Genomic DNA, 24479 nt, shown 5'->3' with positions numbered 1-24479 from the left:
TGGCAGTGTTTGTTAAGAAAATTCAAGTACAGATTGGGGAACACTACCTTTTGCAAGATTAATTAAAAGACAAATCCTTTGACAAACTGTCCACCAGCCATACCTATAACTCTCAGGAAATTAATTCACTGTGGTGCTCAAGTACTGTAAGATTTAACGCCTTCAGCCAAATGACAAATTCCACTGCTTATGCTAAAGTGGAGGTTGCTTTGAGCAGAGCCACAGCACTGCACTTAACTTAGCACCTTCTCAAAAGCATAATGTGACAGTTATCTAATTTATCACTTCAAAAATATGCAAATAAGACCATGACACAAGGACTACCTTCAGTACCAGCTGACAAAGTATTTTTTTTAACATAAGTTGGAATGTGTTATACAGCTTCCACAACACACTCAAAGCAATCTGTTTCTTTATTTAAACCACATTTATAAAATTTTGAAATACATACAGTGTTTGAATGAATAGGGATACATAAGTCTTGGGAAATCCTGGAAGTTCCTCGTGCAATAGTTTCAAAAAGTAAAACCTTCCAACTTAAACACAGTGGTAATTAGATCAGTAAGCTCTTGTATTCTTCAACTTGCAAGGGATGTGGAAAACATGTAGCATGGAAATGGACTGGTGTGTTCTTGTCTGCCACCCTACCTCCCCACACAGTTCCAAAGAACTTCAGACACCACAAATCTTCCACAGTTTTCTAGGTCTCAGAACTACATTCCAGTGTCAACAACATGGGAGAGCAGTATGTTGGGGGCAAGAATATCTACTTGCCAGATGTCAAGAAAGTATCTTCAAAAACACAAATTTAAACAACCTTTTCACAGAGTTCTCTCTGCACAAAACCAGAAAAGAAGGACCATGGAAATTAAAAAGCACATAACTTTTGCCATCTCACAAATCCAGTAGATGAATTTGGAGAGAACAGAACAGAGCTCTCTCCAGAGATGATCAAAGGCATTCAAAGTTTCCCCAGTGCATCCCATAATGACTGAACAGTATGACTCCACCAATACAGACAAGAAATTTGCTTTCACTATCACTGTGTTAAAAGTGAGCCCTCAACCCCATATACAGACATCTCACCTAAACCAGTGGTCCCCAAAAGGGATTGCCTACAACCCATTTCACACCAGATCCTTTGGCACTGTTTGCAGCCACAGAAACAAATGCAGCCCAATAAAACCAGCTTGTTCTGCACTTTTTGTCCCGAAGAGTCAATTAAAGGTATAGGCTCACACTCTGAGATTTTTGTCTGGGCCATACTCTATTACTTTGTTCAAGCCCTCCTTCCAGCTGCCTTTACACTCCTTTCTTTCACCTGTTATGTTTATCTTTTCTAGAACCATGAATGTCCAACAAAACATTACTGAGAAAAGCTCCTTCTACTCTCATATGCCTCTTCCCTAAGCAGTGATGTGCACCTGTTTTTGAGGCACAAATCAGTGTGGTTATAGTTTCTAGACTCCATGTGAGAGCCCAACTATTTTTTATCTCAATCTCCTAAGGATAGCATATACATCCCAACCGATAATAAATTATTAGTTTTTCATTTTTCATATAAGCAGACTATTTCAACCAAATTTGAGTTATTTTTCTTTTTTCTACACATGAGTACTTCGTCCTTGAGGAAGACTCAGAAGAATAATCTTTCCATTTTCAAATCCTTTTGGCTGAATATGTTTCCAAAAGGTCAAGAGATGACAAGTCAAAATTTTGCAACAGACTGTCTGGTCTGTCTTCTTCCTTTAGTATCAACCAGGCAGCAGGAAGCAAGCTAATTCCTTCCTCATGGCCATTGAGGTGGAAAAGTCCAAAATGTAGAATTTACACTCAGAAGTCTTGTGCCTAAAAGAATACAGGGCAGAACTGAACACAATGCAACACTGAGGACAATACACATTTAACACCTTGGCTGCTCCATACTGCAAGACAGGTACAACTTAAAACCATTTGTGGGCTACATGATGTTTGGTCACAGAGTAAAATTAGCTCTCAGCTTCTTTCTTCAAGACTATGTAGAAAGGATGTCATTCTTAATTTGCTCTTAAGTAAGAGCTTCCACTGAATTCTTCAGTATCTACAGCTTGACCAAAACAAGCAGTGACATGTTATTAGCTGTCTTCATCTTAAAATGTACTGCACTGTTGCAGCAGATAGGCCTGCTAGGCCCCTCTGGAGATTAGCTACCTAAGGGCAGAGAAAATGCATAGTCATGCTGACTAGCAAAAGAACCCCTTTTCCCGCGCCTCAGACCCTCTGTTATCTTCCTGTAAGACAACAGGTCAATTTGTACCCTGACCCACACCATTGGACCATTTCTCAAAACCCCTGTACCCTATAAAAACCCCTCAGTTTCCCTAGCTCGTTGGAAGTAAGCTGTCCCTGAACCCTTCACGGAAGATGAAATAAAGATCCTCCGGTGGAACCTCACACAGCGCTCCTCGTCTCTCTCTCCCTGCGTCTGCCCGAGGCACCCCAACAAGCCTATGAGCTGAAATCACTTCTCAAAGAGCTGAACTTTGCTTAAGAGCTGCATATCACTATAACAGCTTGCTGGGGCTAGCCTGTGCCTGGGAGCTCTGCCAAAGGTGCTTGGGCAGGAGGGTGTGCAGATCCCCTTCTCACCCTAGAACACCAAGGCAGCCGGACCAACTGAGCATCACCGGGACCAAAAACAATACTGCACTTCCAGCAAGGCATTGACTGAAAACTGAAGAAGGAAGAAAGAGCATGCGTTCCCATCACTAGTCTGCACTAGGGTCACATGTGCTGCTACAGGTAAAGCAAAAATGGATAAGCAACGGTGCTTCCCCCTACTGATGCTGATAGAAGCCATTCATCTAAAGTCACAAAGTGAAATAATTTTCCATTCATAACAGAGAATGCTCTTTTTTTTCCTTTCTCAGCCATGCCAAGATCCATAAATTTTGGATCAAAAGGACAAGGGGATAACCTTCCTGGAATTAAAGTGCAGAAGGTATAATTTGAAGTGCCATAAAGTAACCCTAAATGATGAGATAACAGTTTGTAGTATACACTTCTTGCTACCACTTCGAGCAGTCTATTATTGGTCCACATATAGAGGGAGCAGATGTCCCATTGTGGTGAAAAAAACCTATAAAACAATTAAAGTATAATAGAAAATAACACTTCTGCTAGCTGAAAGGCACTCCTCCCAGAGTCTGCCTCTGTTCAATACAAAGGCTCAGCTAGTCATGTCACGTAAGATAATAACCAATTCCAAAAAGGCTCAGTTTTAAAAACGTCAGATTAGGAAGTTTCCTCGCAATATAATTATAGTTCTAGTTGATTGAGCTCCAAATTTAATGAAGTTTGCCTAATGAATGCAATGCTCATTCTTCTAAATAAAACAGAACATCCATCATGAGCTAATGGAAAGAATTTAGCAGTGAAATAGCTGAACTATTAAGAAAATCATGCACACTCTCATTAAGGAAAAGTATTATTCTAAAGGACTGCAAAATGGTAGTTCAGATTTGTAGTTAGGTAGACGTAAGTTTCCTGAGATAAGTCAAATAAATCCTTCACTTGATACCACATAAATCTACAATTTGAAATTTCTAGCAAATCATATGACTAAGTGTAAATATCAGGCCTCTAAAAGAAAAATGGTCTTCTTATCTGGAATTCTTTCAGTATGCCAAAGCACTAGATGAAGAACTGGCTTATTAATGCCATTTGAAAGTCTCACAAGAGACTATCAAAGTACAAGGGAGACAGATCGCTGTCAAGTGTTCCACAACAAAAGCAATATGAAGAAAATAAATAGCCCATTTTCATTATACCATAAGAAAAAGTGCAGATATTTAGCACATCTGATACCAGCTCAGGGCTGCTTTGCGTATTTATTATGTGGAAGCAGAAGAGACTATAAGCAGTGAGGTTCTAGAGAAAATATATTAATAGATCAACTATGCATATATCAATTATGAAAAGACTAAAGATATGAGACATAGACAAGTTAAATAAGAAACAAGATGACAAAACTCTGCACCAACAAACTGAAGTCATGCACTAAGCTGAAAGGTAATCATCAAATAGGTGCTTCGCAGAAACTCTGATTATTTAACATATCACCCATACCTCCTCATTACTTCAACATGTATACACCACACACAAATCTCATTACCTCTCCTGAAAAGCACTTCCATAGGGGCTTTCAATAGCCCAAGTGGAGGGTTAAACAGGGATACTGAGTTTGCATGAGAGTGAGTTAATTTTCTTCACAGCAGCTTGCATGGTGCTGTGGGGTTCGGATGTGTGACTAAATCAGTGCTGGAAACACCAGAATTTTGACTATTGCTGAGCAGTGCTTGCACAGCATCAAGGCTTTCTCATTCCTGCCCCCCTGCACGCCCACGGTGAATAAGCCAGGGGAAGGCATAAGGTTGGAGAGAGAATTTCCTTCTTAGCCTTTCTCCCTCTGCCTGTGCTCCAACACCTCTGTGCCACAAGTGTATGAGTGTCTTACAACACACTTGGCATTTACCCAGAGACTTGCTAGAGGAGTAACAAACCTGAAGGAAATCCAGCCTACTCATATGGATCTCTCATTACCAAAATGTACGCTGCTGCTACAGTCAATGAAACCAGCCTAAGTGGAAAACTACTGAGGTCGCTCTGCTTCCAAGGAAGTCATATAAATAGGCCTAATAGATGCATGTAACCATTCCTACTCTTCCACCTCAAGCAGTGACTGAGAAGGAAGCATTTTATTTTTCCTCAGAAAAGACAGCAGATAACACATCCAAAGCAGGATGCTCATCAGTCCATTTATAATCAAGGTAGGGTTTTCGTATTTCCTAAACCAGTGACAAAATCATATAGGAATCTAATAAAGACTTTTATTCTCCTTTGCAAGGACAGCCTGCAGACATCATCAGCAGCTAGATTTTGAAGAAAGCTACAGGAACTGGCAAGATTGAGGAAGAACAAGAAGTTGGATACAATAAAAGCATTTGGGCCATTACTGAAGACAACTGTCTCTGACAACACCACACAAACAGCAAGTATCTCTGTGTTAAGACATCCCTGCAATCAAAATAAATTATTTTATACTCTAGCAAGCAGACTTATCTTCCTAAGAAATAAAAAGCTGGAATCCACAGTTAGTTATGTGCAAAGACTAGAGATCTAGATGCAAGAAAATAGCCTTCACTCTCAAAACAGCTTCCCATGGCCAATGGGATGATCATACTGATTGACAGAACCATAAGATACAAACAGAAATAGTGCCAGAAATAGTATTGGTCTCAGCCTGTCTCATATCTGACTCTTTTTTTTTTGCAGGGCCCTGGACAGACAATACTTAGTGGAAGCTGAACCTACTCCTACTGGTGCAGAACATGCTGGATTGCTGCTGTAGCTACCTGGAGATGGAAGCAGGATCAGCTTGCAAAAGGAACGTAAGAGGACCAAAGCCTCAAGGGATAATTTACTGTAATTTCTAAGATAAATTTCCACTAAAGCAGGCAACCTCAGCTTCAGACTGGCCCAGCACCACTGACAGAGCAACCCAGTGGTGGGGTGTACACAAGCATAGAGCACATCCTTACTTTTCCACCACAGTGATTCCAAAAACAAAAGAGGAGATGTAAAACCTCCCCAAGGAAAAATATATACTCTCTCACACTCTGAAGGTAAAAGTTTAGTTATTTTTCACATAGGCAATTGTTTTAATTCCCAGTAACTGAGTTAAAATGCTTCCTTGATAAACTCAGCCTGACATTAAATACAGAGTTATTACAATCCTAAGGAAAATAAATATTCTTGTTATTGTTGTTCCTGTCTGCGCAGATTCATAATGTCTGAAAAATACATACTGGGCAAGACTGCATTATATATTAGAAAATACAACAATTTCTATTTGAAAATAGTTAAATAATTCAAGTTTTGAGACTGTAGCAACAGGATTTCTTGATGTGACAGACAATTAGAGACATGGTATGAAACTATGTAACATGAAAATTAAAAGCAAACAATTATCAACCGTTTTCTGTATCTCTAATGAGGGTCTGGCAATAAAGCTGCCACTACTGAAGCATACCACTTGCAAAATATCTTAATGACTCACAAGAAACAAGATAACATTTAAGAAAATTAATTAAACTTTTGAACAAAAGAGTTTAATTTCACTGAGAAAACAAGTGCTTCAAAATTAGTCAATGAAACCATACATTTCATACAAAACTGCAGTGTATGATTTCAGCTCAGTCATAAAATGCAATGAATAAGCCTGTAAGTATCCATGAAGAAACCAATTGCCTTAAACATTTTAGACTAATTAAAAAAGCACAACAAAAAAAAATATGCATGTTGACTGCTTAGTTCTGTTAAATTGCTGATAATAGACAAGATGAAAAGGAGGTCTTAATGTTTTGTACCAGACAATAGAGTACTTTAGCATATAAATAACATTAAATTATCAATTTTAATGCTTTCCTTAATTTCACAACTGAGGAAATCATAGGAGTAGAACACTGAATTGTAAGCTAGACTTTGAACCTATTAAAAACTGAACCTGCTGGTATTTGTTAATAATCAACAAACTGCCACCTATGCTCTTAAGACCTGAACTTTAAAACTTTGTCTAAGAAAATACTGCAATAAACCTTCCTCTCGACTGCTCTTCACTTGATGGCTTTACTTTGCTCCCTAAATCTTACATGGCTCTTCAAATTAATTCAAAATTCATGCAAGCAAGAGCTGAATGCAGTCCCCCTAGTACAAAGCCTGATTATCCTCAGACCATTTCAATTTTCTACATTTCTATCCAATTTCCTCCACATTTTTGGGAGTTTTATTTTTAAGCACAAAGACCAAACTGAATTACTATACACAGGAGGAGGACTGTATGCAGACCATAATAGAGATTAATGCTGGAACTATGATCTGAGTTAGTGGAAGGTTAAGACCTGGTGATAAGTGAGAAGCCGCAATGTCAGGAGAGAAAGGTTAGGATGAATTTCATAGTAGGAAAGGAAGGAGGGAGAGAAGATGGCATTGCATACAAAGGAGGCCATGGAAGCATATCAGAAAGAAAACAAGAATAATGCGGGGAAAATGAGTGGTGACAGCAAATCTGCTGCACACACAAAACAGTTCATCAAAACTAACCAAAAATACAGATCTGAAATAAGTCCATTTTAAGAAAAGAGGAAGTGGAAGACTGAAGGGAAAAGTATCTGTGAATGATGGCCTGGAAGTATGAAGAGACTAAACATTGGCAGCAATCAGTTAAACACCACAGCAAGCAAGATTTTTAGAGTAAATAAGAGAACAAGATGTTATCTGGACTTGAGTACAGTTGTGTGACCTGATGTATGAAGCAAGCTAAGTACAGATTTTCCAAGACAAGATACAATCTCTCACCGATAATTGTAAGCTAAATTATTTTGTCAGCTAGGCAGTAGGGAAAGGCATATTAAAAAAAAAAAAACAAAAAAACACCTAAGAGCCATCATGGCACACAACTTTTCTATCTTTATATTTGGACCACTTCTGCACACTTTGGTCCAAACCACATTCTAAATTGTCTTTGGGACAGCATAAGAGGAGCTGATTTTCAGTGAGACAGCCACAGAACTTCACCAGACGGGTGCAAAACTTGAGTGAACAGTATCAGTGTATGAGGCACAAGAACAGTGCTCCACTCACGTCGTTGAATTCCTGAATTCCAGCTGCCTCATGTATCTGCTGGCTTCAGACGACAGCAAAGCGTACCCACACCCGACTCCCTCACCGGACACATGCCCATGGACCTGTCCTCAGCAGATTTAGTTTTACAGCTCAGAATGCTAATTCTTACTCAGCTGTCATGCCTGTTCATATTTTAACACTGTCCAAAACAAGACTGCATAGCCTTATCTTCATTTCTTTATTATGCCCTCTGCTCTCAATTCCAAAGGAGAGGAAAAAAGTTTAAATTCACGAATAGCATTCCCAGAACCTAAATAATTCACGAATCAAAATAGCGTTAATTCCAAAGATTCCCCACAGTTAACAATGTTTTTTCCTCAGAGGAAACCATGTGGTTTATACAAGAAAAACAGGAGAGAATGCTATTGGGAAGAAGCAAAATTCTCAGTCTGAGCCTCAGCCCTTAAGTCTAGTATGACTTAATGTTTTCATTGCCATTTCATGCAGATGTTTACCTCACTATCCTACAAGGCAGGTTACAGAAATGAGGTGTGTTTATCTAATTTCACTTTGCATTTGTGCATCTTTTTTTTTGTTCTGTGGGAGTTTCTGGTTAAAGAAGATTTTTCCATCTTCTGAACAGGATTTAACATAATTGTTTCAGACACTTAAAAAAGTCACCGAGTACAACTGCCCTAATTGTGTTGTACATGAACTAATACAAACTGTGTGAGAAGAATTCAGTAGAAATATTGTATTATTAAAAAGAACAAGACAACAGCTGCTCGTGGTGAATTTTCCTGATATGCATAGGCACACTTGTGACAGTTTGATGAAATATCAGTGACATTCAAAAAACATTCTTAGCTAAGCAGTTGCTTTTATCTACAGTACCAGTACTGCATAACACTTAAGAGGGAACACACAGACAGATTGTATCCTGTCTGCACAAATTTGCAAGTTTCAGAGAACAACTATATTCTGAATAAGCATGATATGCACTGCAGTGAAGCAAAAGAGTGTTAACAAATCACTATTTGCCCAATTGGCAGCATCAATCAGAAGACAGCTTTAAATGAGATAAACACAGGAAAAGTCATAAATTTTGTAGAGGGAAGTCTTGTCTTAGCATCAATGTTAAAATCATTTTAAGAAGTGAACTTGGATATAGACAGACAGCATACACAGAAGGGATTTGAGACCACTCCTCAACAAAAACTCTTAAGAAAACTGACCTGCCACAGGGTAAAAGAAAATTGTTCTCATGCAGATGAATAATGGTTTAAAAGATAGGAAATGGGATACATGTAAACAACCATCAGTGTGAGGTAAAATCACCAGCAGGTTCCTACTGCAATGACTGATCAGGCAAAAGCTTAAATATTAAATAGATGAAAATATTTATTAGATTAGATTTATAAAATATATCATTGGATACAATGGATGAGGATTTCCAAAAGGAATGCTACTGCAGAAAAGCTACCCTGTACTGTGTTTGTAGAGTCAACAAGGAGCCTAAAAGACAAGAGAATACAGTTATTAGGAAAGGAACAGCAAACAAAACAGAAAATGGAACAAAGTTTTAGTCTTCCTGTCAAAGACCAAAAAAGACCCCAAAGCCACCACCTTGAAAATATACAAAGAAATAACAACATATCGGGTATGAAAAAAATATAAGTAAAAGAAATGAGTTTACAGGCTAAGACCCTCTATGCAGAACAGAGGCACTACTGAGGGCATATGCAGTTCTATAAACTCATGAATGGCAAACAAGAAATGAAAAACGGATTTTTTTTTTCCAACACCAAAAGCAGTAATCCAGAACAGCGAGCAGACTTCAAAACTAAAAGGTTTTCTCCACAATATTAAATCAAACTATGGAACCACTTGTAATGGGCTATGTTGCTTCTAAAGTTGCCCAGACTCCAAAGCAGTTTGGACAAAATCAAGGAAAAATAAACTAGAAGCAATTAAATAAAACTTGCTGCCTCTGACCACAGAAGCACTAGCAGTACACAAACTTCTGAAAGGCTGTGGATACTCTGAGACAAGCTCACTATGAGCTTTTCCTGCTCTTACACGTCTTCCCTAGGTACATGCTGTGAGCAATTTTTGAAGACTGAGTAACTATCATGTTTGATCTGTCATCTGACCTGAAGGAACTTTTCTTGTGATATTAGAACACTGTTCTCGTTTCAAATAAAGCCAGCAGCTCAAGAGTTATGCGCTTTCTCAAAATTTTATATTTCCAAAATTTGTCTTACTGGTTGAAAATTTACACATTCAATGTACATATAATATTCAACATTATCTCACTGTAATCACTCATTATGGAGTTTGCAGGGGACACAGATGCAAAGGCCTGTCTTAAGGCCATTTCCATTTCTTTTAAAATTGACCTGAACCTGAAATACAGAGATTAGGCTGAAATTTGCATTGTGAAATTACCTCTCTTCCCTAGTTGGCATGAATGGATTTTCTTTCCCCTTCCATTTGCCACAGAAAAAGGCAATAATGAGTAAATTACTTGTGCATGTACAGTTAAAAGATAAGAACTAGTGCTCACTGAGGAGGCTTTTGTTTATCAAGATAACATATAGTCAAGAACATTTTTGTTTACACATATACCTCATATTCCCTTTTTGTGCTCATTTATCCTCTACGTGGATTCAGAGGCCAAACATATGCACAGAAGAAGGATGTTGAGCAGAAGCTGTGTTTTCCATCTGTCTTTTTATTAGAATTTTACAGTGAGAAGACACCAGAAGTTTTCCACCATATTTTTAAAAGGTCATTCCATAGTCTTTAAAGCATATCATCTATTTTCTTTGCAGTAAAAGTGTTTGTCTCCATACTGTTTACAAACAGGTATTTTGCCAGCTAAAAACCAAACAAACAAACAAACCAGAAAATACAAAAGGCTTACTAAATCAGACATCCTTAACAATTAATGTGAACTTCAAAAGTAAATTACAACTAATCAGGTGACAGCAGATGGTAGTGTCAGAGCAGCTCAAGGCAGCCCAGTAACTGCTACACGGACAGATAACAAAATTGTCCGATAAATTAAAGAATATTTCCAAGGGTAAGTAATAATAAAAAATCTGTTACAGTGTTTTCTTGTAGTGCTTAGAAGAAATATTCCACCTATCTTACTTCAGGAACCATGAAGTGGACAAAGAAATCGCATTGCTCTCCCAAGCTATACTAGCCAAAGGTATTGGAAAAGCAGGCTCCTGTGCCTGACTCAGCTACTTTTTGCAACAGCCTTCCATTCTTGCAGTGTGACAGATGCATTTTCTTCGGGAGTTTTGCTGCTCCTGCTCCCTGGCACAGGGAGAAATGCACTGTCAGATCTCCATTGCTTAGCAACACAAGGAGCAGCCGCAGGAGCTTCCTACACTGCTGCAGCACTGGGCAGTCACCTCAGCAACTTTCTCCCGTGTCACAAGGGTTCATCAGTGGCACTGGAAGCAAAAGGCTGAGGCTGGACATGCTCAGTGATGTGGTACAAACCAAGGAGTCCACTGGTATATCAGGGAATATTCAGCACACGAGCTGCCCCACCTGAATCCTTGAGTTACTCCCTTGGACATATGTCGCTCACCAATGACAATTAAAATGCCAGACAAAAATCCCTCATAAAAGAGAGAACAGATTTATTTGGTCAATCTTCAAGGAAGAGATAAGGCACTGCATTGCAGCCTTGGGGCTCTACCAGGTGCCACAAATGCAACCACAATGTGACTTCACTGACAATTCTCTCTTCCCCCCTAGAAGACAGGATCCCAAGAGAGAGCTGGCAGGCAGCTCAGGTTAAATTGACTGTTTGTGTGGCATGTGAGAGGAGAGAACAGGAGAGGCATGAAAGCACTATCAATGCGTGAGACAGCTCTAGTGTAACAAAACACAAAATAATGACTTTATTAAATCTTTGTGCCTGAGAATGGGCACGAGAATATGCAAAAGCATCTACAGCTTTTAAACTTTTAAAACGTTTTATCATTATTAAAATCTTTCCACACCCTTACAAGACCTATCTAGACACGTAACTGTCTATGGATTATGTGCATTACCAGATCATCTTCATATAAAGCAGCCCATCTCTAGACAGAATACATCCAAACACAAGGTTTAGAAGTGCACTGCTACTAATATGGGAAGTTTTCAGTTTTGCAAGAGTTGTATCAGTACTTTGCCATGTACTTATTACTTGACAAACTGCACATCTTCACTTTATTTTTAGATAATTAAAATTAGCAAAACAAACCAAAAAACAACCCCAAAACAACAAAATAAAACGCATCACCAATGTCAGAACCTTCATTTCAGAAAGCATCAGGTTAGATGGCAGCCCACAATCTCTAGTTTTGCTGAGGATAGTGCTCCAAACTGCCCAAGCACTGTCTGTTTTCTTTATATTGTTCCTTACAGTAGTTCAGGTTCTCAAATAAACATATTTTAGAAAAACAGATTGAAGAGTGATGCAAAATAACTAGTATTAACTACTCAATTTAACTCACAATAAAGTATCCTTACATCTTATGCTAGGTAATTAGTTTATATGATACTGGAGTAAAAGATACACCACAAACACATACAGTTTAAAACTCTGAAGCATATCTGAACTAAATCATTTTAATTGTGTTTTCAGGAGATGTTCACCTACAGGTCATCAAACAAGCATAGAGACAAATAATCTTCAAACAGCATGTTCCAGGTGGTTAATCTCATCCTCAAAAGCAAATTCAGTCAGATTTCATTACAGGGAGAGAATCCAACAATACCATCAACTGCTCTGGTTTGTGCTAAACTCAGAAATCCTCCTGAAGCAAGCTCAGTGTTTGCTGTGCTTGCTCATTATCTTACATGCATCATTTTCCATCAGTCTTTTCTCTTTACCCTTTGTGTTCTAATGAGAACTTGACCGAGATCTCACACAAACCCCCTCTGCAGCAAGACCCTGCAGCTGCCATCAAATTTTTTCACCAATTTAGGCAGTCCAACAAAAAAGGTCAACTTTTCTTTTTTAGCTTAGCTGCTACAACCTTCAGCAGAGCTGCAAATAAAAATTTAAACTGGAAAGAAAATTTACACCTCTCTGCTGCACTTTCTCCTTGACTTTTATATTTCATTTTACAGGGTAGGAATAAATGCCAGCCTTTTCAAAAGCAGTTATCGCCCCATTTCACTAACAGAGAACCTATTAAAGTTTGTTTAATATATCATCTAAATGTAAATATCTTTAAAAGCTGACCCACTCCCAGTCATACTTTCCCAAAGCAGTACCATACTACTAGTGCTGTGACCCAGCTGTGGAAGAGGAGCTATTCAAGATATTGCCTGACTACACAGTTTGAAAGACAGTATTTTTAGCAGACTCTCCTTTACAATTTACAGTCAGACATCTCAAAACAACTGGCAAGAGTTTCTTGCTGCAGGGCAACTAAAGCAAACTACCATGTTTTGTCATAGAAGTCAAACTAATAATTGAGGAAGCCCATAAACATCCTTGCTGGCATGCTTCAGTGAGGCATAGAACATCTTGCTTTCAAGTTTATCCTTCCTTATATTTTTAATTACTTAAAACAAAGATTTATAAGAGCAGAGTAGACCACCTCCTCTCCCCTTCTCTGACCCCAGACTGAAACCTGCTAGATCTTGCAATGTTAGAAACACTTGTGTTCTCCTGGGCATAGATATAGATATACATTGCTTTCAACAAAAGTGGAGTCCAACGGGGAAGACTAATGACTTATTTGTCTTTGAAACTGAATCGTGTTTAACCTCACTGGGGAGTTATCAGCAAACCTGATTTCCCAAAGATTCATGCAAAGGGCTGCCGTTCAACCAGCGATACCATCTCCTTGCAGGATCTCACAGACGTGCTAGGAATTGAAATGGAAGCACAGTAGATTGCAGTAATGGCTGAAAATAGTGTGGATCGAATCATCTTTGAGATGAATAATAAAAACAGATTTTGCTGAGCATCTTTTTATTAAAACTAGCATGAGGTTTCAAAAAAAATTAAGCAACCCTTCTATAAAGGCAAATACTGCTGGGAATCATGTCAATAGGGGTAACAGAGATTGGTAAAGAGCTTGGAATAACAATACAGCCTAGTCAGTCCTTGACAAAGACCAATTTCCACACACCCCCCCCGCCTCAACCATCCACCAAATGAACAATAGCTGATTCTATTTTAGACTTGATATGTGCTGAAGATTATGTGTTTCAGAAAGTTTTTCATATGAAATAGCCTTGAATAGAGCAATCATGACATTATTTGGCTAAAAACTAAATGGCACAAAATAGCATCTGGTTTTTAAAAGGACAAACATGTACGACATTGGCTGCTAGAGTTAGCTGGAACAAGAGGAGCAGAAACTTTAACATGGACAAGGCCTGCAATTTCTTTCAGAATGCAATGCCAAAAATTCAAAAATAAGCACTCCAAAGAATAATCATTCCAAGAAAAAAAAAGCAGAAATCCTCCAGACTCATTAGCAGACATGTTAGAAGTAAGCAGAGGAGGAATGGAAAAAAAAAGATTACAGTGACATTATAATTCATAACTGCTTCAAAATATCATGTCAGTCACATTAAAAACAAACATCATAAAAATGTCTTTCTGCCACATGAAGGAAAAAAACTTACTTCATAGAGTCTGGGTTACAAACCAAGGCTAATCTAGAATTACATATGGCAAATTAAGCAACAGAATTGCAAGTAGTAAAGACTACATGATCACAGAGGTGAACATTAAAGATTTTTCCCTGTCAAATCCAATTTCATCAGCTGTAAAAAATATAACGGAAAGCCATCAATTAATCATAACATAAAACTAAATCACAGTAAGGTTCAGAAGAGATTTTCTTAGAGAAACTTAAAGCAGTGCCTATGTACAAGATAATAAAGTAACTAAGAGTACTACACAATGCTGTTCTGGTACCTAAGAAATGCCCTTCTGTCAAGGAAGCAGCTTTTTGCTCCAGTGTTCCCTTCAGCTCACACTCTCTCCTTGCACTGTGCTAAGCACCACTGGCACAGGTTGCCCAGAGAAGCTGTGGGGTGCCCCATCCCTGGCAATTTTCAACACCAGGCTGGACAGGGCTCTGAGCAACCTGGTCTCATGGAAGGTCTCAGCCCACGGCAGGGGGGTTGGTCTAGATCATCTTTAAAAGGTTCCCTCCAACTCAAACTGTTCCATGATTCTCATGGAACTAAACACAAAGATCTAGACAATATGAAGTGGGTTAAAAAAAAACCAAACAACCACATTTATAGTCATTGCCTCTCAAAATATAACCAAAAAATAACCACCATTGCATCAGGACTTTCATTTATATATACACACACACAAAGCATCAGTGCACACAGACACAGCTTAGCCTCTGCAACAACAAGAACATACTACTCCCAAGAAGATAGGTCAATAAAGTAATTCAATGAAATACCACTGAAATAATACATTTCTGTCACTCACACTTCAAAAGATTCTTTATTAAAACAGTTTGCTAGAAGGTTTGGGTAGACTTTTAAAGATACATGGACAGAAATATTAAAAAACAAAATCACAAGCAAACCAGAAAATATAGCCTACCAAATATGTTGGTGGAATGTCCTTTCCGGGCAATTGGTTTGAGCTCATTATGTCCCCATCCATATTGCCTATAATTGTCCCAGGCATGCTTCATCATCTAAGAAAAAAAAAACAGGATTTGATTACATTATAAGACTATTCTCTATGAATACAATATTTTACTCCTTATTTGAGACTTCATCTTTCATAGGCATCCCAGCATACTGACTAATTACTTTGTCACTGCTTCTATCTGTTACAGAAATCAGATTTTACAACATGAATAAATTTGGAAAAAATTAAAGTCTATTTGACTTGAGCTATGGAGCCTAATGCTCTGCATTAAGTCGTTTTCTTGTTCTTTCTTTTCCTTTAAAATATGCACAGACATTTAAGAATGTAACCATAAGGAATGCATTTAAGTGTAAGGAATTGCTGTAAAACACTGGCTAATGTCTTAAGGTGCTAACTAAAAGAAAAATATATCTACTGATACCTGAAGCATTAAAAGGATTTATTTACACTGGTACATCCATGTAGGAATCAACAATTTTGCAAAAGGCATTACAGATTTCTCATTAGCAACACCTACTTGATGAAGATGTACCCTCATATAGCCTCTACCAAAAGAAATGCCACAAGCTTTGCTTTTTAGAAAGCATAATGAACAAAGCAGTATAATGTTATTAATATTTACTACACAAAACATTCAGCTTTTTAATAGATATTTCCCCCACCTAGTAAGAAAATTGCATCTAAAAACCCAAAAGGTCTTGCCGACTACTTGCGCACATCAGCCACTAAGCAACGCTTTTATGAATTTGCTAAAACTCTTCAAACTCCTTACTTGTTGGAAATTCAGCAGCCACCAAACTGCAAAGTGGCAGTTTTAAATAAATAAATATTATTAGTACCTAAACAGATAAAAGCAAGTAATAGGAAGAAATCAGACATCAAAAGACACTGACTGCCCCAGACATAAGAACAGTAAGAAGAAACCTTTAGAACAACAGCCATTTGTCTGTATCCACAACATTATACATATTTTATTTTACATTTCATTTTTAAATGGTATTAAAATAGTGTTAATATAAACAAAATCCCCAAGAAAATGTATAGGACTTAAAATAATGATTTTCATAAGTTTGATAAATGCTAAGAGGGGAAACTATGTGAATGCAACTAACAGAACAATACTAACCCTTTAAGAAACTGAGGCAAGGCAATCTGTTTTCACTACAATTTACATGACTGTAATTTTCTTATTTTAATCAGGGTCACCATACTCACAGAAAATGTGAGGGAACAAGCAGATGCTGGCTAAAAATTGAGGTGCAGCCAGCTGCCTTACCAGCACTACCTCATATCTCTCCTCTTACTACCTCTCAGATCCCTCCTCCCACCAAAATCAAGATTTAGTGGAAGTCAGCATCCAAGAATCCCAAATCTTTCAAACTGCATCTAAACTGTCAGCTGAGAATGGAAAACAAAGACCCTGTTCTCACTACAACCATCAAGACATCCCTATCCAAACTACAAAGCTGTAATTCCTTTAAATGTAAACTCCCTCCAAATTTCCCATGGCTCAGTTAACTCACGCCTAGACAATAAATTTGAACTCCACACACAGGTCCAAGAAGCTGGGGAGCACTTCTGGGTTAAACTGGCATCAACCTAAGCACACTGCCCCTCTCAAGATGCCGAAGTCCCACTCCTACTGCTTGTCAGCTCACAAGTTGCTTTTAGTATTTGCACTGATTTTGACACCTGATTAGGCCACAATACTCTAGAACTTCTTTTAGTGTCATGAACTATCAGTGTAAGAAAAAGTGGACGCAAACATACTAAAAGAGGAGAGAAAAACCATTTCCCTAGCATTCACAAACGCCTCAGTGTTTACACAGCACTTATCAAACTGGCCAATTCATGGCTATTGAAACATCAAGATGAGTCAGGTAAAGGGATCCTCTCTTGACAGGTAAGAAAACTGCAGCATGACAAATCCAATAAAAGCCTGGTCACAGGCAGTAAGCACAGAAGTTCCTCTGAGAGCTCTCGCTAATGTTATCTAGAACAAACCTACAAATTCCCTTATAAAATTGTTCATTAACTTAGTATCATAAACTCGAGACTCACAGCATCATTTAGATGGGAAGGAACCTCAGGATACCTCTCCTGCTCAACCTCCTGCTCAAAGCATGATCACTTATGGGATCACTCTAGGCTTTAAGGACTGGGACAAGTCAAGGCTTCTGTGAAGGCTCCTGCTCTAACCTGCAGCCTGCCAGTCCTAAAAACTCTACCTGGGAAAACAGACCTAAAGGTTTAGAAAGAACTAGAGGATGAAACTAAAGACTGACCAGTGCACTCTATGTGTGTGAAAACAGAGAGATGACTAAACAACATGTGACCACGACGTGGCAGATCCAACCAACTGGCTTGCACATAAGGGAAACTGGGCTTCTGAGATCTTTGGATGCCCCAAATAAATATTTCATTAAGGAGAATCAAATAGCCATTGACATTCTAGCTTTGTAAAAATCTGATGATATAGCAAATACCAGAACAGATCAAAACTAGCTAAGTCCAGGAGAAGAATGACTTGTTTCCCCACAGCAGAATGTTAATTGTGGAATATTTCACTGTCCTAATTTGCTGTGCTTCTGGGGGGAAGGTACATAATTTATTACAGAATATTTCATTTTGAAGAAACCCAAAAAAGTATGCAAATTACAAAGGGCTAAAACAGAATACACACAACAAGATGTTATTATATATATAATTTATCCTAAAAAAATTTTATTAAGATAGAAACTGCAAAGGAGTACATTTCAATGGATGCATGAATTAATGCAGAAGTAACTTAAGAATACACTAGTGAGAGCTGAAAGTCTCTTGAACACAAGAGACTAAGACACAGTTGACTGCATCAACTGAGATAAGAAATCGTATTTTGAGGAGACTAAGCTACTTTGGTAACCATAAACACGTCTATCCTGCCCCTCTGCCTACCCCAAACACTAAGAATATGGTGGTGTAAGTCCTCAAGAATCATTTATTACACTAAGTAGCCACCTGATTTTTTCCAGATGAATGCTGACCGTTACTCTGGCACTCAACTTGCTGCTTTCCTCCGCCACAAAGCAAGCAGACTTAATGGTGTCATGTTAGCAGAGAGCTGCACATTACACGCAAGTGAGAAGCCCCAGAGCTCTTGCATACAGTATTAAGTTTTGTAAGGGTGATCTGCCAAGAGATCTTGTAACAACATGGAGGTTTCTGTTACTGCCAGAACAGGTAGCATGTTATACTATAGACAGAACATCTATACTATTGGAAGCAGTTGTGCACACAAAAGCTTTGGAGAGACACGAGAAGACAGATGCCTCTGACAGCTACAAAATTTAACTGAGGATGGCATTTTGGCTCAGAAAGTACAAGCAACGTGAACTCCTGATTGGAAAAACAAAGTTATTTCTGTAGTTACACTAGGAAGCGTTTGCATAATGCAAACTGGAAATGCTGAAGAATAGCTGCAGGCAGCTATTAGACAGGCTTTTCCTAAGACAAAGCTCTGTCTCTAAGAGGAGAGGAAAGTCTCAGAACTGACTGGAACATCAGCACTACAGATAATAGCAAGAAGGTAAAACTATTAGCAAAACAAATGTACCCAGCCCTTAAAGAACTCAAGAGAGGTACTTTACGCTCAGTAGAATGAAAATTACAAGCATGGATGAATAAGTGTGAAAAATGCAAGACACACATTTTCATAGCTGAAATTTCCATACCTGATAGCAGTTTGTCATAGGAAAGGATTGGAACTTGGCCATATCATATATAGATCTTGCAATCTGTCCAGCAGAGAACAAGAAGTTTTGGCAATGGACTTTTTACTGACACCATTAATGACAGATCTTGCTTTTGAAAACAAAATCATTCATAGCGTATTGGTCTGTTGCATACTAATCTTAAAAATGTTTATTATGGGATGCAATGGAAATAACAAGCAGCAAGATACTATTGCAAATACAACTTGGTAATGCTACAAAAAAGACTATTTTGGACTCTGCTGCAAGACAGAAAAGCAAGAAGCAGGACCTGTGAAATGAACATGCTTTTGTAGGCACACCATTATCTAGTTGGTTTTGCTGACTTCAGAACATGTTAATGGGATCTAATCCTCTACAGTTACTGGGAAATCAGATTTTTATAAAGATTTTTTATAAAGACAGAGTGGCAATGATGTCTTTTGACAAACAATAAAAGAAGGCTACAATTATTGAAAAGAGTTGTAAGGAAGTTCTACCACTATATCAGCATGTCAAAAACAGTAATTCAAGCTAAGAATTGGTTCAAAAACCCCTTTCTAGTCTTAAAAAACAGGACAGGCAACTGGCAAACAGAAAGCAGGGGTCAGAAACAAGCAAAAGAACCAATTTTCTGGCAAATTGCTGTATTTACTGGTTCCTGCCATTCCATCAGGAACATGCATAACAGACAGCAAATAGGTTTTGCTTCCAAAGTAATATATTCTCCTTAAGGATACAATTTTGAGAGATTTATATAAACTACCTTCAAACTCTGTTTTAAAATTAACCAAGGACTTGTTAGACAAAATTACTGCTCAAATGGCAGATTAAAAATTAATAACCATTTTCCTACTGTTGGACATTAATTTTAAAAATTATCTTTTCCTTGTATACTCAGATTTTTGATGAAAATTAGAAAACTCACACATTTCTTTTTATTTTTCTGGGAGCTCTATCTCAAATTATTTCAGGCATCAGTTCATGCCTCTGTTATGCATTTTTAAAAATTGTCACTGAAAAAGTCTGTTTGGAATATGTTCCTAACACACACAGAACACTGGGTTTTCTTTTACTGTCAAATCTAGTAACAAATCCATTAATAAAACAAAAGCACTTATCAAATGGATGCAAAGTGGGAAGCTCTTTTTGCTGACATTAAATACTTGAAGCCTTAGATGCCCAATGAAATTACATAGGAAAATCCTTCAGATTGGTGAGAACTGGAACGGTAGATGTAAAGAGCCTGAATTTGGAGAGCTTGCAGCAGTGAACCTTGCTCAAAAATGTTCAACAAAGCCAAATATTTTTAATTCAACATGATGGAGGTATTTTTGACCTTGGGCATCATCATGGTTTCAAGAGAATAAGGTATTCACAAGATTGATTGGTGTTGTGTTGTTTAGAAAAGTAGAGCCTCTCGGATCATCTTTGTAAACAGCCACAACTGCACATCAGCCAGGAGAGAGAAGTTCCTATAACTCCTTTCTTCCAGTCTTGTCCTTTTAGGCATCAGTCTAAGCTTAGCCACCATCTGCTTAGCCCTGCACCCCTGCTAGTTTTACCCTATCCTTTTTGAAGCTGGAAGACTAGAACTACATGAAGCTTAGAAGATGCAGGGGCACCTGAGCTTCACAAGCTGAGGTAAAGAACCTTACCTATTCTATTCTCCTCTGAAATACTGAATATCTGCTCACTGTCTGCTGTTAAGCACTACAGTGACATTTCCAAGGAACTATAAAAAACACAATTTCTCATTCTGAAGTGTACTAAGTCACCTCACAGCTTTTTATACTTAGCATGAAGTTGGAATCTCTCCATCTCCAGCCCCAATATGCATCATATTACATTTAGTTGTGAAATAAAAAAAGAGATTATCACTCAGTCCCATAAGGTTTTTCTGCAAGTCTTCACGTTGGTAGCAAAGTTATCATACCACTACTCATCCTTTTTTAAACTCTAAAATTTCCTTTGTATAATTTAGAGCATGGATCCCCAGCACATGTCCTCTGTGGCCTCCAGCACTATTTATCTGTATTCTCCATTTCCTGCCTTCTAACCAGTTTCTCCAGGCAAACTATCCTCCATCCCACGGCTGGAGTGTTCCAACACCTATTAGCAGTGAACCTTGCCAAACATTTTTTTAAAAACTATGTATCTAACCATCTCTCCCTTGTTCACATGTTTCTTGACTCTTCTTGGGATCTTCTATGGCTTTGGAGCAGGACATCTTACATATCTGTATGCTCAGTGATTCTATTCCCTGTTCTGATTTCTGGTAATCTGCAGTTCATTCAGCAGGCACAGGGTTCTGCAGTGCTTCGGTTTCCCCTTGAATCCCTTTCCAAAACTGATGCCTTGTTAGCCACTATTCCTCTGGTAACAAAGCAGAAAATAAGAGTAGATGCCGACGATGCAAATCAGGAATCCAAACCTCAGAGCAAACTAATTAGAGTGAACTGTAGGGAGTTTCAGGTAGCTCAGTATTGTATGCAGATGGTCTCTGTCTTAATGGAATAATGGCACTGTGAGAGGTTACACATCAACTACCAGCAGCTCGCACTGTGTATCAGTGACATCATTACTATCAATACTTGAGAGCTAACACCATCAGGAAAACTGCATCTTAAGGACACATTGGCATATATTCTATGGAGCTGCTCCAGCAAACACAGAGGGGACTACAGGAGAAATTATGTAAAGATGACTAACAAGAACATAACAGGATGCTCTGGCTTTCCAATTAAAGTCTCCATAGCTGAAAACACACCTATTGTCACTTGCGTAATAGATCATGTGTAATTTAAAACAGAGATCTCTTCAATCTAGCTGTAATTCATGGGTTTTGCTACCAACATTCCTGTTTCACAGGAATAAATGGCATAAAAAATACAAAATTTAAAAAAATAGCAGTAAGGTCAACTAGATTTCATTGAGTCTTTTGATTTACCCAGTTCTGAAAATAAAAAATTTACCTGGAGTTTTGCTCATTTTTGTTTGGCTGATAATATCAGGTAAGTGAAATATTTCCATATTTCTTTGATTTTAATTTGCATTTATTAGTTTTAAATACTGCAAATGTGCTAATTCATTGTTGAAAGACAGGTTCTTCTCACAATGGTCTGGGAAAAAGATATCTTTCATAATGAACACCTTCCTGAATTTTTAACATGCTTCCAATACTGCATGAACGCTGGAGAATTCTGTAATTTCCACAACTTGACTGAATTGATTCATTTTTAAAATACCCTCAACCAAAAACTTGCATTCTTTATGAGCAGCACAAGTTACAAATCAAATCAACATATCCAGGATGTGCAGCAGAAATATTGCAAATGAAGCTGCACACTAGGAATTTTATTTCCATTCTTCTATTCCATCAAAATAAATACATCAAGCTGCAAAGCTTCTCACAGACATAAATGATTGATTTAACAAATATAAAATAAGTTCTTTATAAAATCATTCCAATGAGCTGGGGCACAGTTTTGTTCAGGGCCACTCCTAACATGTCTGTACTGGCCAAAGTGCCAATTGAACAATATTCATTCTAATATATAAATGAAAAACTAGTTTACCAATAGGCTCAATCAAAAAGATTTTATCCTTAATTTACAGATTTCACTAATGCAGTAAAATTAAGATAAGCTTTAAAAGAGTGTAGCAAAACTAACTGAAAGCCAACTTACCTGTTCTCAACTTGTCAAATTACTTTGGAAAACCCAGAACACAGAGAATCCAAATAGTGTGCAAACAAAACCAACTAATAAACAATGTGTGTGTGTATACACATATATAAATGCAAAGAGATTTTTATACACACACACTTACATATAAAATGTGTGTGTATGGATTTTATACCAACATTCACACTGCATGGAGTGTTACCTTAAATACTGAAAAAGTTGGGTGATGATAATTATGTCCTTCAGTTTCAGGAAATAACTGAAGGAATGCAAGTCAGGAGCAGTGAGCTACAAAACAGAGTGCAAAACCCTTAACAGGCATGGATTTTTACAAACTGATGCTGCAACCAACTAGAAGTCCAAGTAAATTTGACCAAAGAAACAAAGACTGTAAAGTGTCAGCAATAATGAAATTGTTCTAAATTGGTTTTAGATTTTCAAAAAAAAGTCCCCCAGTCACAGAAGGCAGCCTATTTGGCTAGATCAGAAATACTGCAATTAGAAACAATAAATGAGATCAGCTCTGAAAGTTTTATGAATAGTAACTATGAAAAGAGGACTTAGGCAGCATGAAGAGACCTCTGGATGATTAACTAATTCTTTCTTCTACACAGCTCTTTTCTCAATAAGCACACAAACTAGAACTCAGGTAAAGGGACACTTACTATTTTTAGCCCAATTTCTGAAAATAATGAGGCTTATGCAATCTTGCAGTCTGTACATCCATCATTTGACACATATACTTACAGTAGTCTTTTAATCCATTTTCTAATTTCACTCTTGATTTTAAAGAGCTGGAGGAACCAGATACTCTACTTTTTGTGTTGAGGAAAAGAAAAAATATCCGTGGCTAGATAAGGCAGAACGACACAAATTGCTACCCTGACTGAGACAAAAGCAGTTATAATTCAACCCTTTATTCATTCAGGGGGGCAGCATTTAGCACACCAGTAGCTCTAAAGAAGGCACAGAACACACTGCAATCCATGCAGTCAAACAGGAAGGTAAGAGGATATTCACAGCAACAAGTGCATGATGAGCAGAGGGTGGTGTAAGGGGATTTAGGTCAAAAATCCATAGGAAACTGTAAGTTTTGCTGCTTATAAAACAGCCTGTTACTTCCCAACAGTATTGGCAGCCTCTTGAGTACCATCCAGAGACCATATGAAAATACATTTTAATCACTTTTCTTCTTGGCACATATCTGTAAGTACTTCTGACATTGCCTCCACTAATATTAAATAAATTAACTTCCTACCTTCCCTTCAAACATGCAATATATTACAACTCTAATTTTGAAAGAGGATAAATGGAAAGTTTTGCTGAGGGAAGTTTACTGGCGAAAGAACTCAAGTCAGAACATCCCCACCTTCCCAGACAGACTTGTTCCTCACTTGTGCAAAGCATCTAAACTTAACTCTTTCTACAGGTGTCATATGTCACAAATGAACTTTCAAGTTGGAAGGGACCTTTAAAGGTCATCTAGTCCAACCCAAACTATCCTATTATTCAATGACCTTTAACTCTGGTGCCTCTACTTCCTGGATGTCCATTTCACAATAACTTTTGTTTAAATGTCTTCACCTTTTTTTTTTTTTTTTTTTTTTTTTTTTACCAGAAAGCTGTGACACACAGGAACAGAACCAGAATTTTGCTGTGTTGAGAACAGCTTATCAGAAAGATACCACCTTGCCATTCCATCTCATTAAAAATAAGAGCTTTTAAACTGCACTAGCAAGAATG

The 24479-nt window shown here is 37.8% G+C and overlaps 1 protein-coding gene across 2 annotated transcripts in view; it reads right to left on the bottom strand.

Moving 5' to 3' along the window:
- MAN1A2 (mannosidase alpha class 1A member 2) overlaps positions 1-24479 on the bottom strand; it is a 130877-nt gene that overhangs the window by 71101 nt on the left and 35297 nt on the right. For both annotated transcript variants that reach the window (XM_068181878.1, XM_068181879.1), the window contains exon 3: positions 15266-15362. In XM_068181878.1, coding sequence (XP_068037979.1) covers positions 15266-15362 — 97 coding nt within the window. The remainder of the gene's footprint in view (positions 1-15265; positions 15363-24479) is intronic.

The sequence above is a fragment of the Anomalospiza imberbis genome, chromosome 2 (genome assembly GCF_031753505.1).
Source record: "Anomalospiza imberbis isolate Cuckoo-Finch-1a 21T00152 chromosome 2, ASM3175350v1, whole genome shotgun sequence".
NCBI lineage: Eukaryota > Metazoa > Chordata > Aves > Passeriformes > Viduidae > Anomalospiza > Anomalospiza imberbis.
Note: the sequence above shows the minus strand (reverse complement) of the source record. Positions and strands in the feature narration are given on the sequence as shown.